This window comes from Nycticebus coucang, chromosome 2 (assembly GCF_027406575.1).
Source record: "Nycticebus coucang isolate mNycCou1 chromosome 2, mNycCou1.pri, whole genome shotgun sequence".
In the NCBI taxonomy this organism is placed as follows: Eukaryota; Metazoa; Chordata; class Mammalia; order Primates; family Lorisidae; genus Nycticebus; species Nycticebus coucang.
Genome location: NC_069781.1, coordinates 144,974,596 through 144,991,467, shown reverse-complemented (window position 1 = coordinate 144,991,467; position 16,872 = coordinate 144,974,596). Strand labels below are relative to the sequence as shown.

The window sequence follows — 16,872 nt, the reverse complement described above, 5'->3', positions numbered from 1 at the left end:
AAAGGCATGGAACTTAAACAACCTTATGCTGAATGACAGTTGGGTGTGGGAAGAAATTAAAAAGGAAATCATTAACTTCCTTGAATATAAGGAATGAAGACACAAGTTACCAAAACCTATGGGATACAGCAAAAGCAGTCCTGAGAGGAAAATTTATGTCTTTAGAAGTCTACATTCAAAAAACAGAAAGAGAACGCATCAACAAACTCACAAGCCATGTGATGGAACTGGAAAAAGAAGAACAATCTAAGCCTAAACCCAGCAGAAGAAAAGAAATATCCAAAATTAAATCAGAGATTAATGAAATTGAAATCAAAAGAATCATTCAGAAAATTAATGAAACAAAGAGTTGATTTTTTGAAAAAATAAATAAAATAGATAAACCTTTGGCTAGACTAACTGGAAATAAAAAAATAAAATCTCTAATAATCTCAATCAGAAAAGACTGAGGGATTGATCCTCGTGAATCGAATATTGACTAATTCTCACATAAATTGGATTTAATTTTGACCAAAGTACATTATTTAAAGATTAATTTTTAATTTAAGTTAATATGTTGTTTAGGATATTGCATCCTCATTTGTAAGTGACATATGTTTGTAATTTCCCCTTTATAATAATATATTTTCTTCAATTTTAATATCAGGTGTACCCAGATCAAGCAGAGTAAGTTTGAAGCATTTCTTCTTTTTCTATTGTCTGTAAGATTTGGCATGATCTGTTTTTCGAAATTATCTGTTACTTTTATTTATAAATATTAGTTGTCTATTTTTTGAGACTTAAAAAATAATAACTGATGACTTCATTGTGAACTTGAAAGTCAAAGCATTCTATAATCGACATACTCTTATTTGACAATGTGAATTTACTTTCTTTGCATTATTATTATTATTACTGCTTAATATTTCGATGTAGCAACTGTCTGATTCCTTTTCTGAATGTATTTGTTTGCCCTTTATGAGGTTTTTGTTTCTATTCTTTAAACAGTTATTGTTATTAAAATTTAAGCCTTTTTAATTTTGTAAAGGCAAAAAATTGGAAACCTAATAAACACATGTATATGTAAAAATAAAAATAAATAAATAAAATTTAAAAAGACTATAAAGGAAGGGGTTGTTTTCTGTTGTATTCTTAACTATTAAATCTCACCCTAGTTATTAACACTGTTTAGTAGGAACTGCTAACAATGAAACTGAGAAAAACACAAACGTGAACAAGTGACCTTTTATTTCAGACAGAGACACAAAGGCAGCTGTGAGCAGCAGGTCCGATGGGCAGTCCAGATTTGAGGGAAGAAGTAAATTCATGGTGAATGTCATGAGGGCTGGTTGAAAAGAAGGTCAGAGGAGGCGAGACGAGCCAGAGAACACTACAGCTAGTAAATAAAATCTGTAAGCTTCATGGTTTCCATGCCACAGCTTGAATAGGATATTCACTATACTCTTATGTTCATAATTCTACACAGTTGTTGTCAACATTCCTTGAGTGCTTTTTGTGCTATTTTATAGTGGACGTTGTTAGTTAAAGGAAATATAATCCTTCCAAATAATTGCATCATATTATTAGAGGAGTTGTAAACTTTGCTTGTCACTGTGTACCTTGGATGTGGCCTTGTGGGACAGCATCTGGGATGGAAACCCTATGAAGGAAATAGGGCTGATGCACTTGGTTGGTCCCAGTTTTTGAGGCGAGGCTAGATGTAACAGCATATTCTTTTAAACTGAGAAAAATGTTTACTAAAAAAACTGTCTTCCAAAAATACAACAAAAAACAAGGTCAGGGTACTGGTAACTCCTTCCATGGCACTGCATGCTTCCTATGCACTGTGCCCATGGACCTGACCGAGGAAACTGTCTCACAGAAACACTTCTCCAATACTTACATTTGTAAGAGGGACACACCACATACTGTGTTATTAATTACAACAATTTATTGGCTTTAAATATACATCAGCACATTTTTAAATGTTTATTATGCTAAATTTTATGATAAAAGAACACTGAACCAAAATACCAAAGAAAATAGAGGCTCAATAGCATGATTTCAGTATATTTTCCTGGATAAACAGATTTTCTTTTTTTAAAAGGACAAGACCTCTCCAAGAAAAAACCTTTCTAAATTCAATGTTTACAACTGAATTATTTTTTACTCTTCCCAGAAGACGGGGTTCATAAAATAAAAGCACAATGTAGGCAGCAAAAGAGCAGAAAGAAATGGGGGGAATTTATTTTACCTAAGTGTAACATGGGTTGGCTGGTTTTGTTTTACATTATTTAAGGAAAGATTATATCTCTACAACTCTGCAGATAAATCCTATTGTTTTAGCTATACGGAAGTTTTAAGAGTTCAGATATACAGACAAACCAATTTTTTAAAAAGTCTTAAGAGAATTCTAAAGGCTTCTGAAGCATTACATAAATCTTTAAAACTCCTATCACCCACATTTTAAGAAATCAATCTTTAAATGCTTTAATAAGGTACTCAAGATAAAAAAATAGTTTAAGAACAATTATTTCTATGCTGGGGCTAACCGATTCTTTTGCTGTAAGAATGGAGTGGACAATCTCCACGATTGAGTCAATCTCTGTGCAACAATATGAGCAGGTAGGTTCCTCAACCCATTCTGAATTTACCTAAACAGCTAAATTTTATCAGTGGGATTCTCTCACTACTGGGGTGGGAGCCGCACAAACAGAACTGCCCAAATTTGATGGTGAAATTTAAAAACAACACCTCCTTTTTCTAAGAAATGCTTCCTTTGAACACAGAACAGTGACTTCTGTTAGCTTCTCCCCATATAGGAAAACAGAGTGGAAGAGACCCAATGATCCCCACGTATTTCACTTGTACTGATGGGACACAGAGGAGCTTCACTTTTACATGACAACTGTCAGAATTGACAATTCAGCTGTGTATCCTACTTGTTCTACACTCCCCATTATATAAACAACAATATAAAACAAACACTAGAGCTTACGGTACAGCAGCGTGACCTCTAAGTCTGTAAGAACAGAAATATTTTAGTGGCGGCTCCACTTTTTCCTAAGTGATGGAAGAAAATGAACATGCCAGAAGGGTCAGACTAAGCCTGAAAACAAAATCTCACTATGAAGAAAGGCACCTAATGTTCTGTCAGAGTAAGGTTAAAAATGTGCCTTGGGAGCGCGTCAGATCAGTCATAGGCTGTGGGCTGGTCTTTGCTTCCAGAGAGCAGAGGAGGAGCCCAGAAGGCAGCCATGAGGTGCTGCCTCTGGCAGCCTTGTGAGCTGGCAGCAGGTGAGCAGCTACTTCCCATAGAACTTTTTGTTGAGAAGGAAGATCAGGAGGTTGACATTTACTTTGGCTCTATCGAACAACTTCATGACTGCAACTCCCTCATACTGCAGCTGCAGCAGGTCCTGCTCAAAAAAAAATGTTGACAGATAAGTCTGTGCAACAAGAAAGGAAAGAACACTGTGTAGACAGGGACCCAGAAAGAACGAGGACCCTGTGCCAGATGTCAAGTGGGGCGGGAGAAGTCCCCAGCTATGAAACTGTCCACTGTGCAGCCACCCCGTGGCAGCAGGGTACTTGGCCAGTGGAATCTTCTGGTTCCTTTGCTGTTAGGGAGTCATGTTGTGCATATCAAAATTCCCAAAATAGGAAAAGAGAAAGAACCATTTTGTCTAGGTTATGGGTTACCAGTTTTTTTTGTTTTTTTTTGCAGTTTTTGGCAGGGGCCGGGTTTGAACCCACCACCCCTGGCCTATGGGGCTGGCACCCTACTCCTTGAGCCACAGGCGCCACCCTGGGTCACCAGTTTTAACGAATCTGGAAAAGGTTACGGTATTTCAACTGATGATAAAACACACTAACCACTGACAAGGAGACAAGGCTAGTGATGTCTCAGTAGTATCTGCTGGATCCTTGGTTTCTGTTTCACTTGAGAAAGCGTTTGTACCCTGAAGGCAAGGGAAAAAGAGAGAACTTGACATTTACTAGGTGGCTGCAGCAGCCTGGGCGTTGTGTAAGCACATGACACGGTATCTTGTTATAGCCACACAAAAGTCCTGTGAGTGTGATCACCCAAACTTTAAATATGAGTGACCAAGACTCAGAAGTGTTAAGTGAGCTGCCAGGACAGACAGGACAGAGCAGATGTGCACATCCAGACCTGAGTTCACAGCTCTGTTCTTCCTGCTACCCTCCACTGTCCAGAACAAGTAAGAAAACTGAGGGTTGCACCCCTGAACTTGAGGAAAAAGCAAGTCAAAGGGCTTGAGGACTCCAAAATTTCAATCAATTCATCTTCTGAAAAAAATCCTAACAGCTCCATAAGAGCTGGGATCTGTCATCTGTGCCTGCTGCATGCACCTGGTGGCCACCCCACAGCTGATGAACCTGTACATGGACACATCACCTCAGGCAGACTGGGGGCCTGACAGAACTTGGTGTAACTGAGGAGATAAAAGCTCCTTTTTGTGTGTGAAGTGCTTCAACCAGCTATGTGTATGACAGATCATCTCACATTTGTTCAGCAGTTATGTTTTAAAAAGGTCTACTGGTCGGGGCAGTGCCTGTGGCTCAAGGAGTAGGACGCCAGCCCCATATACAGGAGGTGGCAAGTTCAAACCCGGCCCCTGCCAAAAAAATAAAAAATAAAAAGGTCTACTGGTCACTGAGAAGGAAACAAAGAGACTAAGACATTCTCCTTCCCTCAAGGAGTTCATGGTTTTAGGGAATAGGACGTACGTAAATTGGTATCTTCTGTGGACAGGAGGTCTCAGGGATACAGTAGAGGGGAACCTCAGTAGCTGCTTTGCTGGGAGAGACCCTGGCGGGTAGGGGCTGGCAACATACACAAATGCTCAGTGAATGGAGGAGGGACAAAGGGGTTGGGCTGGCAGAGGGAGCAGAAGGCCACATGCATGTCCCCAGAAGGCTCCTGCCCAGCTTGCCGGTGGTGTTATGGAACAGAGTGATGTGGGAGCAGACACTACAAGCTATATACACAAAGCTAAAGGAGTCTGGATATTACCTGGGAATCTGCTCAATGCTCTGACATTTTTTAATGTGCAAAAAATTCAAAATAAAAATTAGAAATCTTTATGCTACAAAATGAATCAATACAGAATTGTCTACAAAAAAAATTTACACGCACCTTCTCAGAAGTGCAAACAGCCTTTTAAGAACCTATAAAATCCTGGCTCAAGCGGCTAAGGTGCCAGCCACATACACCTGAGCTGGCGGGTTCGAATCCAGCCCAGGCCCGCCAAACAACAATGATGGCTGCAACCAAAAAATAACTGGGCATTGTGGCAGGTGCCTGTAGTCTCAGCTACTTGGGAGGCTGAGGCAGGAGAATCGCTTAAGACCAGGAGTTGGAGGTTGCTGTGAGCTGTGATGCCACAGAACTCTATGCAGGGCGACACAAGTGAGACTGTCTCAAAAGAAAACAACCTATAAAGTACCTATAGCAAATCAAAATGAGAAAAAGGATTTCAGGCTACTAAGTAGGCTCACAATTGTGTAGCATTTTTTTCAAGTCCAAAATATCAGCTTTTTGGGGGGTGAGGGGGAGAACAGGTCTTACTTTGTTGCCGTTGGTAGAAGGCTGTTGAGTCATAGTTCACAGCAACCTCAATCTCCTGGGCTAAAGCGATTCTCTTGCCTCAGCCTCCAGAGTAGCTGGGACTATAGGCACCTGCCACACTCCTGGCTATTTTTAGAGATGGGGTCTTGCTCTTGCTCAGGCTGGTCTCGAACCCGTGAGCTCAGGCCTCTCAGACTGCTAGGATTTCAGGAGTGAGCCACCACACCCAGCCAAAATATCAGTTTGTTTTAGCTGTAGCACTAGTGCAAGCTCCAGATGAATGCTTTCTAAAAATTCAGATAGCTGTAAAGGCTCAGCCAAGCGCATAGGCGAGGCTGGACTCTTGAGGCCCAAGGACCTCCCCTGCAAGGAGCCTCACCCCTGCAGGATGCAGGTGGCTCCCCCTGAGGCCTCCTCTGGTCTGGCCTTTTGCCCTGATGAGAGCTCCACATAGAAAGCTCTGGCCCTACTGGTGCACCCACCTGATAATGCAACATGAAGGTCTCCATCTGAACTCCCATGAATTTGGCTTTCACTTCAAAGTCTCCAACTTCTTCCGTTGGACTTATTTCAAAGATAACATTTTTAAACCTGTTGAAACAAAACATCATTTATGTTTGCATATGCAAATATTCTATGAAATGGGGAAAGAGATGAACCATGTCTAAGGGTGAAAAGGGGTAGAAGAAAGTGCTTCCCTGCAGAAGCACTTGCCCCCCCTGCCTGCAGCCTGGGGCTGCCTTCCTAAGTGTCATCTGCCATGGGGCCCACGGAGGAATGGCAGCCTGTCCCTGTCACCCATGTGTTCCACTGAAAGAGGGACCCCTGAGGAAGGCCACAAGTGGCCTGTGGCAGGATGATAGCAGGGGATTTTCTTGGCCTTCCATGTGGCTGGCCACTAGTGAAACCCAACAAGAGAAGGAGGAGAGGAAGAAGCTGGGCCGGCAAAAGATGTGTATGTGTTTGCAAGCATGTTTGCGAACTGGGAGAACCAAATAAGTAAACAAAAAGGCAATCAGAACAGAAAATGCCAAGGCTAGACATTTTCTGAAAGACTATAGGCTAAGTATATAGATGTACTGAGTACAACCAGAGATAATCACCATTATTAAAATCAATATGTTACATGCCAGGAAATTTTATGGCTCCAGAAGGAAAGATGCTGCTGCCCTCATGTAATGACTGTGCATCACCTAGAGCTCTAGTGTGGAGTCACTCACCTATAATGAACAGAGTGAGAACCAGAGAGAAGCACAAGAGGCCACCAAGAATCTCTGAGAAGTCACAAATTGAAACACAGGTGCTTTACTCAAACGGACCACCTTTCAGGTTACTCCTTATACTTACTTTAAGTGATAAATTATTTTAACAGATTTTGTTGGTCACTTGCTTTCTAAGCCCACAGAAACAAATTAAAAAGAAGTTAGAAAAGCAAATGGGGTAGGCAATTGAATAGCGGTGCATAATAAGGACCAAAAAAAAAGAAGAGATAAATATTATAAGACAAGAGATTTAAAAAATCCTGTGTTTAACCTGGGAAGCCAACGTGGGTGGATCTGTTGAACTCAGGAGTTCCAGACCAGATTGAATAAGAACAAGAGACCTGTCTCTACTAAAGAATAGAAAAACCAGCCATCATGGTGGTGGCACCTGTAGTCAGCTATTTGGAAGGCTGAGGCAGAAGGACTGCTTAAGCCCAGGAATTTGAGGTTGCTGTGAACTGGGTGGACAGCATGGTACTGAACCTGTCTCAAAAAAATGGCCTTGGAAGAGGACACATGAACTGAGGACATGCTGTTATCAGAACAGCTACAGTCTCTACGGGCTCTGAGACTTTTTTTTTTTTTTTTTATCAGACACAAGAAAGTGCAGTGGCCTGAGGTCCTGGGGCTGCACAGGTGCTTGTTAACTATGTCTGGCCCAGGACCTAGGGAGTAGTACATCAGGTCACATCTGGGAACTGTGAGCAAGCAAACTAATGCTTTCCAGGAAGGAAAACAAGGTAAGGCTCTGGTTCCAAGCCACAGTGAAGTAAACTCCTCCTCTTCTTCTTCTTGGTTCAGAGACAGAAGAAATCAAAGGAATAGCTTCCCGTTTTATGTTTTTTTCGGGGGGGATAGTCTCTCACTTTGTCACTCTCAGTACAGTGCTGTTGCATCACAGCTCACAGCAACCTCAAACTCTTCGGTTCAAGCAATTCTCTTGCCTCAGCCTCCTGGGCAGCTAGGACTACAGGCGCCCGTTATAACACCTGGCTATTTTTAGAGATGAGGTCTCACTCCAGCTCAGGCTGGTCTCCATCCCATGAGCTCAGGCAACCCACCTGCCTCAGCACCCCAAGTGCTAGGATTACAGGCGTGAGGCATTGCACCCAACGTGGCTTCCCATTTTAAAGAGGAAAAATTATGATCAGGCCCTAACAAAGGTGTGAATGTGTTCTGAGACAGTCCACAAGTAAGGAAGAGAAATACTTCCTCTTTAATGACAAACATTGATTCTCAGTATGAGGCCTAATTCTGGACATAAAAGATATTAAAAGTAACATCCAGAAAAGAGAAATAAAAGCAAGAAAATAAAACTTTCTTTTTTTTTTCAGACAGAGTCTCACTCTGGCACCCTCGGTAGAGTGCCGTGGCGTCACAGCTCACAGCAACCTCCAACTCTTGGGCTTACGCAATTCTCTTGCCTCAGCGTCCAGAGTAGCTAGGACTACAGGTGCCCACCACAATGCCTGGGCTATTCTTTGTTGCAGTTGCCACTGCTGTTTTAGATGGCTGGGGCTGGGTTTGAACCGCCACCCTCAGTATATGGGGCCAGCGCCCTACACACTGAGCCACAAGCACTGCTGGAAAATTTTTTTTTTTTTTTTGTAGAGACAGAGTCTCACTTTATGGCCCTCGGTAGAGTGTCGTGGCCTCACACAGCTCACAGCAACCTCCAACTCCTGGGCTTAAGCGATTCTCTTGCCTCAGCCTCCTGAGTAGCTGGGACTACAGGCGCCCGCCACAACGCCCGGCTATTTTTTGGTTGCAGTTTGGCCGGGGCCGGGTTTGAACCCACCACCCTCGGTATATGGGGCCGGCGCCCTACCGACTGAGCCACAGGCGCCGCCCGAAAATAAAACATTTTTTAAAGATTTAAAAAAAATCAATTAATAAAGTGAAAAAATACTCACTGATTCACTTGAAGGTCCTCAATCTCCAGCAGAACTCCTTTTTCATGTAGTCTTGCTGCTGTATATTTCAGAGAAATCTTTTTGCTTTTCTTTCCTTTCATTTCCCCAGGCTTTTTGGAGACCCTGTAAAAAGTATATTCTACGTCACTTTCTGTAAGTAACCATCTACAATGAAACTTCATGGTTGATAGTTTGAGGAAATGAGATTAGAAAACAAACATAAGTAACATACCAATTCTAAACATGCCAATTCTAAAATGGTAAATAAATGACAGAATTAGCCTAAGCAATGTCTCTGAAAAGAGGGGAAACATTATTAAATTGCTTTTATCTTTATTTAACTTATATTTGAGAATATTTTTGTGAATTAGTGTCATAATCCTTCTGGGGAACCTAAGCATCTAACACGTATGTGTGAAAACTTCACATGTCAGCCTGAGGGAAAGGCACTGAATCCAAGGGGTGAAGAAGTCACTCTAAGCCCGTCACCTATGCAGGGAAAAACAAAAATAATTTTTTTGAGACAGAGTCTCTACCCTGGGTACAGTGGCAGTCCACAGAAACCGCAAACTCCTGGGTTCAAGAGATCCTTCTGCCTCAGCCTCCTGAGTAGCTGGGACCACAGGCACCTGGCACTATGCCTGGCTAGTTTTTCTATTTTTAGTAGAGATGGGCCTTGCTCTTGCTCAGGCTGGTCTCAAAGTCCTGAGCTCAATGATCCTCCTATCCCAACATAGATCTTGGTTTCTAAATATCATTCTTCATTAAAAGGAACTAGGGACACTTGGGGCAATAGTTCTTTCTGGGCCTAAGGAGGAAAAACTAGAGGTTATGTCAGATAGTCAGGAAGTGGACAAAGAATAACGGGCAGGTCAAAAGTTCACAGGAGTTAGCTGTGCAAGCTGGGTTAGATGGATCTGCTTCTCATCCCAGCTGCCCTACCTCACTCCCTGTTATTGTAGGGAGGGGGAGAAAAAACAATGTATGTGCCTTTAAGAGTACGCGAGGCGGGGAAACAGATATGGCAAAATGTGAGAAGCAAGTGCATCAAGGTGAAGGTACATGGCTATTGTTCTATTCATTCAGCCTTTCTGAGATTTGAAAACTCTTAAAATAATTAGGAGTAAAAAATAAACTAACTCTACCAGTAGAACCTGATCTTATCACCTCACCTTTCTGGGTCTGCAGTTCCCTTCCTGGGAAATAGGCTGATGGCTGATGGCCAGTGCCAGGAAGGCTGCATCAGACTTTCCTCTGCACCTGGGAAAAGGTCGATCTATGATCCTATCCCCAGAAGGTACAGACAGAAGCCGGGAAATCCAAATTTTTATAATACTCCTAAGTGCCTTTCAGGTATATCTAGGTTTGGGGACTAGATGTCCTTCCATAATTATCTAGTTTCTAGGGCCAGAAGATATTCTGGAAGAAGGGGTACTCAGCTTAGCTATATGTTATTTATACTGTGTACTAACAAGTGGAACTAGGAAATATACAGATAAATAAATGCAAAATAAACAGAGCCACTGTGTTAGGTTAACATTCCACAGTCACTTCAGTTGACTCTGAAGTGCTTCAGAGTTGCTTCTGCTTTTTTTCTTTTTCTTTTCTTTTTTTTCTTTTTTTTGAGATAATCTCAAGCTGTCACCCTGGGTAGAGTGCCATTGGCAGCATAGCTCATAGCAACCTCCAACTCTTGGGCTCAAGCAATCCTCTTGCCTCAGTTTTTTCTATTTTTAGTAGAGATGGGGGTCTTGATTTTTGCTCAGGCTGGTGTTGAACCTGTGAGCTCAAGCTAGCCACCCGTCTCGGCCTCCCAGAGTGCTAGGATTACAGGCACAAGCCACTGCAGCTGGCTGCCTCTGCTCCCCTCCACCCCGACATGGATTCTTAAAAAAAAAAAAAATACTCACTTCCCCTTGCTGGCTAAGTTATCCAAGCAGGTTTTGATATAGCTTTTATAATAATCCACCTGTTCCCCATAAAAGGTGGCTTTGGAATTGAGAGCAGAGTATGTTTGTTGCAGTTTCACCAGTTCAGCCTTTCTCCTCTGTCGGTATCTCCTCTGATTCCGGATGTCCTGAAACAGTTATTAAAATCAGGAAAGTAAGAGTAGGTATCATATGCTTCTTGAATCATCAAAATTCTAGAACCTGGCAGTGCTTAACTCTGCCTTGAATATGACCACACATTCTTAACAGGGGAAATGCATTACTTTTACACTCACACATTTTTGGCTTTACTGACACAGCTGTTTTAGGCCTCTTAACTATACGTTGGGATAGGGAGAAAAAGAGACTTGTGACACATCTGTCCCCAAATCCCCAGTGTGCACGGGTTGTTACCGCAACAGCAGAAACACCCAGAAGGCCAGCATCAAAGCTATTCCTCAGGAGGATTCACACAAGTCAGGACTAACATGAATTTATACTTCATGTAACCAAGAAAGAGATCTGGAAGAATTCTGTACAGAAAAAGGCAAATTTAGTCCCAGGAGGCTCTGGTTAGGGTTTTCTCCCTATTACTTCACTCCACAGAATAAGCCACTAGGACAGATGAGGCCCATGTGATAGATGGACAGAAATGGCCTCAGGGGAGGGCACGTGAACTGAGGCCACACTGTTATCAGAACAGTTATGGTCTCTACTGGCTCTTTCTAAGCCTCTCAAACAGCATTAAACTTGGCCAGGCCACCTCTGTGCCCCCAGTGCAATACCCTGGCAATGTCGTTGATCAATTCTTGGTACTTGTTCTTTGGGTCCACAGTTCCAAGCTCCGTTAGCTTCTTCAAACCTGTGTGAATCTTCTGTTTCTTCTCTTCAAGAGTGAGGTTGCTATCTTCCTTTACAGATTTTGACTTTTTCATCTTGTCAGGAGTCTTGGCATCGCGGATAGCACGTCTCTGCATGGCCCTCTCGTGGTCTGCTTCCTATGAGTGAGAAAAAGCAATTCTTGGTATTTCATCACACTAACTTTAACCTTGAATGTTTTTGTTTGTTTGTTTTTTGAGACAGCCTCAGGCTGTCACCCCGGGTAGAGTGCCGTAGCGTCATAGCTCACAGCAAACTCCAACTCCTGGGCTTAAGCGATTCTCTTGCCTCAGCCTCCCAAAGAGCTGGGACTACAAGCGGCCACCACAATACCCGGATGTTTTTTGGTTGTAGCTGTCATTGTTGTTTGGCAGGTCTGGGCTGGATTCAAACCCGCCAGCTCTGGTGTATGTGGCTGGCGTCTTAGCTGCTTGAGCTATAGGCGCCAAGCAGTAAACTTGAATTTATATAGCATATCTGCACTTGAATTTGCACAGTTCCTAAACTCCACCCTGGAAACAGTCAGCAGAGGCAGATCTCTCCATCTAGAAGAGATTATATCCATGAAATTATACAACTTGAAGATGGCCTCTTTCCTGGATTTGAAGAACAATTGGGAAGATTGGACTCGACTGTCAAATCTCTCCTTTTCTCTATCACATTGAGACATAAAGCCATTTAATTTTATTCAAAATGCAACTCCATGAGTGTTTGAACTATGCTAATGCAATAATACCAGTACCTAGTAAATCCTCACTGATTCTTTTTTTTCTTTTTTTGAAACACAGCCTCAAGCTGTAGCCCTGGGTAGAGTGCCATTGCATCACAGCTCACAGCAACCTCCAACTCCTGGGGTCACGCCATTTTCCTGCCTTCGCCTCCCAAGTAGCTGGGACTACAGGCACCTGCCACAATGCCCGGCTATTTTTTTTGGTTGCAGCCATCGTTGTTTGGCAGGCTCGGGCTGGATTTGAACCTGTCAGCTCAGGTGTATGTGGCTGGTGCCTTAGCCACTTGAGCCACAGGTGCCGAGCCCTTACTGATTCTTTTTATTTATATACTTATTTTTTTGAGGATGACAGATCACTCTGTCATCCTGGGTACAGTGTTGTGGCATCATCAAACTCCTGGGTTCAAGTGATCCTCTTGCCTCAGCCTCCTGAGTTGTTGGTACTACAGGTGCCCGCCATAATGCCTGGCCAGTTTTTCTATTTTTAGTAGATATGGGGTCTCACTCTTGCTCAGGCTGGTCTCAAACTCCATAGCTCAAGAAATCCACGCACCTCAGCCTCCCAGAGTATGCTTATTCTTTTTACGACCTTGTTCAGGTGGAATCATGCCTTTCCTTTCCTTTTGAACATGCTGTAATCACCACGATCTCAACAGGGAAAACCTTCCCTTGATTCTGACACTTTCCTAATTGCCATCCAATGTTTGCCCATTGTGCCCTGTCCAGCGAATGGTATACATTCCTGTTCCATTCTCTACAGCACTTCCTTCTCTGACTTCTCACCAACTGCCAGTCCCCACCCCAAATCTAGTGCCTTTTCTTAGCTGTTACCTTGCTCATTTTTGATGCCCTATGTATGGGTTGGGTACTTGCAGTGGCTCTAGCCATGTCTGTTTACTCTCAGTGGGGCACATCAGTGACCGCCCCCCTCCTGACAGACCCTGTGTCTTTGTGTCTCAGGTCACAGTGCCATATTGTGAACCGTCTGTGCTGAGATGTCTGTGCTGGGAATGGCTGGTAGTTCAGACTTGTAATTCCTCCCCACCAGGAACAATTCTTTCCAAATATTTTCCTTTCTGATGTTAGCACTACTCAGCATGACATAATGCCATGAGCATCAGCTCTGGAATTAGATGGCACTGGATCCAAGTCTGGTTCTGATACTACCTGCTGATGATCTTGGGCAAGTTATTTAAACTGTAAGGATCTTAGTTTCCTCATCTGTCAAATGAGAACGAAAAGATGTACCTCAGAGGGATGTTGCAAGGATTAAAGAAAAGAACACAGATAAGAGCACCAAACACATGCTCAATAAAGACTGGCTCCTCCTCCTCTACTTCAAATCAGTTACCAGTTACAGCATCTAAAAGCTGAGAGCTTTCAAATGTCTTCTGTGCAGTCTTCAGAGTTCTCCAGAGGTGCCACAGGTCCTGCAGGGCTGGGTTCCAGGTAACCATTCCTGGAACTACCAGAGTAGCTTCCATTTGCCCTGCTTTGTACATTGGCCTTCTAAGGAAGTTGTCATTTAATGAAACAAATTCCCATGCTTCCAATTTCAAAATCAATAATTTGATCTACTTTCTCATTTGACAAATGAGAAATGGGGGTCTCGGACATGAAGTGACTCACCCAAACCTTCCCACTGCCACGCTCCCACTCTCCTACGTCCCCCAGACCTTACCACACACCTAGGAGACTCAACTGCCACTGCTCTGATAGCATGTGTGTTAATTAACACTAAATGGTCTCTCCAATTGTACAAAGCCTCCCAGGACATCTGCAGATTATTTGAGGACTGTTTTACTTATCTGTGTGCTGGACATCAAGAAAAATGCACACAGACCTTTTTTGTTTGCTTATCAGCTTTCATTAGTGTTTGTGTAGTGGCCCCAGCATAACTCTTATTCTTCCAATGTGTGGCAGAAAGAAAAAAAGGCTGGACTCCTGCACAGACTCCTTATCTCTACATTACCAGACTCCTGCCTAGCTGAGTACAAATGAACATGCTGTCACATTTCACCTCTCAGCACGAGTAACCACCTACACCTTTACTCTAGGGGTGCAGTCTGCTCCTGTCATGCTCACCCTTCCTCCACACCTATGATGCACGCATGGGCTTTCCTGCTCTCACCTTATATGATGATGCCCCAATCTTATTTATCCCTTATAAGTTTGGCTCAAGTTCTACTTTTTTCTTTCTGTTAAATAGAGATGGTTTCTGCCACCCAGACTGCAGTGGCCCAATCATAGCTCACAGTAGCTCCAACTCCTGGGCTCAGAAGATCTCCTGCCTCAACCTCCCTAGTAGCTGAGACTAAAAATGTGTGCCACTGTGCCTGGCTAATTTTTAATTTTTTTGTAGAGATAGAGTCTTGCTATGTTGCCCAGGCTGGCCTCAAGTAAACCTCCTACCTCATCCTCCCCAAATGCCAGGATTACAGATGTGAACCACTGTGTCTGGCCTTTTTATTCTTTTTTACTAGACCGGGTCTCCTATGTTGCCCAGACTGGAGTATAGGGGCCATTCACTAATGTGATCACGGCTCACTAAAGCCTCAAACTCTTGGTCTCAAGTGATTTCCCCCTGCTCAGCCTCCCAGCTAGCTGGGCCTATAGGTGCTGCCACACCTGGCAAGTTCTACTTCTCTTCTGAAACTTTCCCAACATAGTGCTTTTCACTGGCCTCTTTCCTGAGACTTCAATCATTTGTATAGTCAATACCACAGTTAATTTTTAATGATCTTATAATTTTATTATTAGTTTAAAAATTTCAGAATGTTATGGGGGTATACACGTTTTGGTTGCATAGTTTACAATTGTCTTATCATTGTTTCAGGCACATATGCCATATTCCCCAAGAAGATCATGAGTTTTTTTATTTAGGAATGACATTCTGTACTTTTCTTCTAACTACCAAGGCACTTAACACAATTCCAACTACATAATATTCAATAAATTACAGTCCACCCTCTGCACTCATAGATTCAACCAAATCTGGATAAAAAAATATTTGAGAAAAGGCCAGGTGCGGTGGCTTATGCCTGTAATCCCAGCACTTTGGGAGGCCACGGGGGGAGGATCCTTTGAGCTCAGGAGTTCAGCCTGAGCAAGAACGAGACCCCGTTTCTACTAAAAATAGAAGAAATTAGCTGGGTGTTGTGGTAGGCACCTGTAGTCCCAGCTACTCAGGAGGCTGAGGCAGAAGGATCATCTGAGCCCAGGACTTTCAAGTTGCTGTGAGCTAGACTGACATCCTGGATGACACAGCAAAATTCTTATCTCAAAAAAAAAAAAAAAAAAAAAATTGACACAACTACAAGAGGGACTCTACCTAACAAATGCAAATATTGTAACCTAGTTGTTTGTACCTTCACATGAATCTGAAATAAAAAAAAATACAAGAAAATTGAAAAAAGAAACCAATAAAAAATAACAAAAATAGGGCGGCGCCTGTGGCTCAGTCGGTAGGGTGCCGGCCCCATATACCGAGGGTGGCGGGTTCAAATCCGGCCCCGGCCAAACTGCAACCAAAAAATAGCCGGGCGTTGTGGCGGGCGCCTGTAGTCCCAGCTACTCAGGAGGCTGAGGCAAGAGAATCGCTTAAGCCCAGGAGTTGGAGGTTGCTGTGAGCTGTGTGAGGCCACGGCACTCTACCGAAGGCCATAAAGTGAGACTCTGTCTCTACAAAAAAAAAAAAATAAATAACAAAAATAGTTACATACCATTTATACTGTGTTAAGTACCATGTGTAAGTAATCCAGAGATGATTTAAAGTATTCAGGAGAATATAGACATGTTATATGTAAATACTACCCTTTTAAATAAAGAACCTGAGCATTCTCAGATTTTGGTACTAGCAGGAGGTGTGGGCGGGGAGTGTCTGGGTCCTGAAATTGAACCCTGCAGATGCTAAGGAACAATAATACTGGATGGACTCACTGATTGTGCCCAGGTCACATTAATACACACACACTCTGCATGTAGGTGGCAGTAGTGATTTTCATGTCCTAAGAACATCTCCTTGTGGATTTAGGAACCAGTAACTTTCTCAGAAAGCCCTAACTACCACCACCTTCCAGTTACATCCGTGCTTACCCCTAGGTTACCACCTCTTATCTGGGCCTCCTTCTTTTAACCTTGACATGTGCCCATCATAGGAGAGCTTATCTACCTCTCAAAGAGGTAAGTTAAACCCTATATTTTACCTCTTCTTTGGTGGCTGGTGTTTCTAGGATTTCAGTTAGGGTCTCTCCTGGCTGGAACCGGATGACATCCACAATTAAACGTTTTGTGCTGAAATGAAAAATGTATTTAAACATTAGCGAGTTTTCTAATTCTGCTCAAGTGGTCCTAAGCAGCAGCAGTGCAAACTCTGCCTCATAGAGGTCCCAAGGAATAACTAAAATATGGTAGTGGAGGCTATTATATACATGTACTCAACAGAGCAGATGCCCCAGGTCAGGATGACTAAGATTTAAATTTCATTTTAGTGTATTAGCAAAATAAAGCAGAAAAGTCCTGTGCCAAGTACAACATGTGAAGTGACCAGAATCATGATGGCTATGACATTAACCTAGCTGGCTCACTC

The 16,872-nt window shown here is 42.9% G+C and overlaps 1 protein-coding gene across 1 annotated transcript in view; it reads right to left on the bottom strand.

The window, feature by feature from the left end:
* Positions 1–1,212: 1,212 nt before the first annotated feature.
* Positions 1,213–16,872, bottom strand: part of IQGAP1 (IQ motif containing GTPase activating protein 1) — a 131,982-nt gene continuing 116,322 nt past the window's right edge. The window contains exons 33-38 of the mRNA XM_053582066.1: positions 16,490–16,577; positions 11,461–11,673; positions 10,658–10,824; positions 8,748–8,870; positions 6,055–6,163; positions 1,213–3,398 (exon numbers count right to left, since the gene is read on the bottom strand). Of these exons, the coding sequence (XP_053438041.1) occupies positions 3,285–3,398; positions 6,055–6,163; positions 8,748–8,870; positions 10,658–10,824; positions 11,461–11,673; positions 16,490–16,577 (814 nt within the window). The 3' untranslated portion in view covers positions 1,213–3,284. The remainder of the gene's footprint in view (positions 3,399–6,054; positions 6,164–8,747; positions 8,871–10,657; positions 10,825–11,460; positions 11,674–16,489; positions 16,578–16,872) is intronic.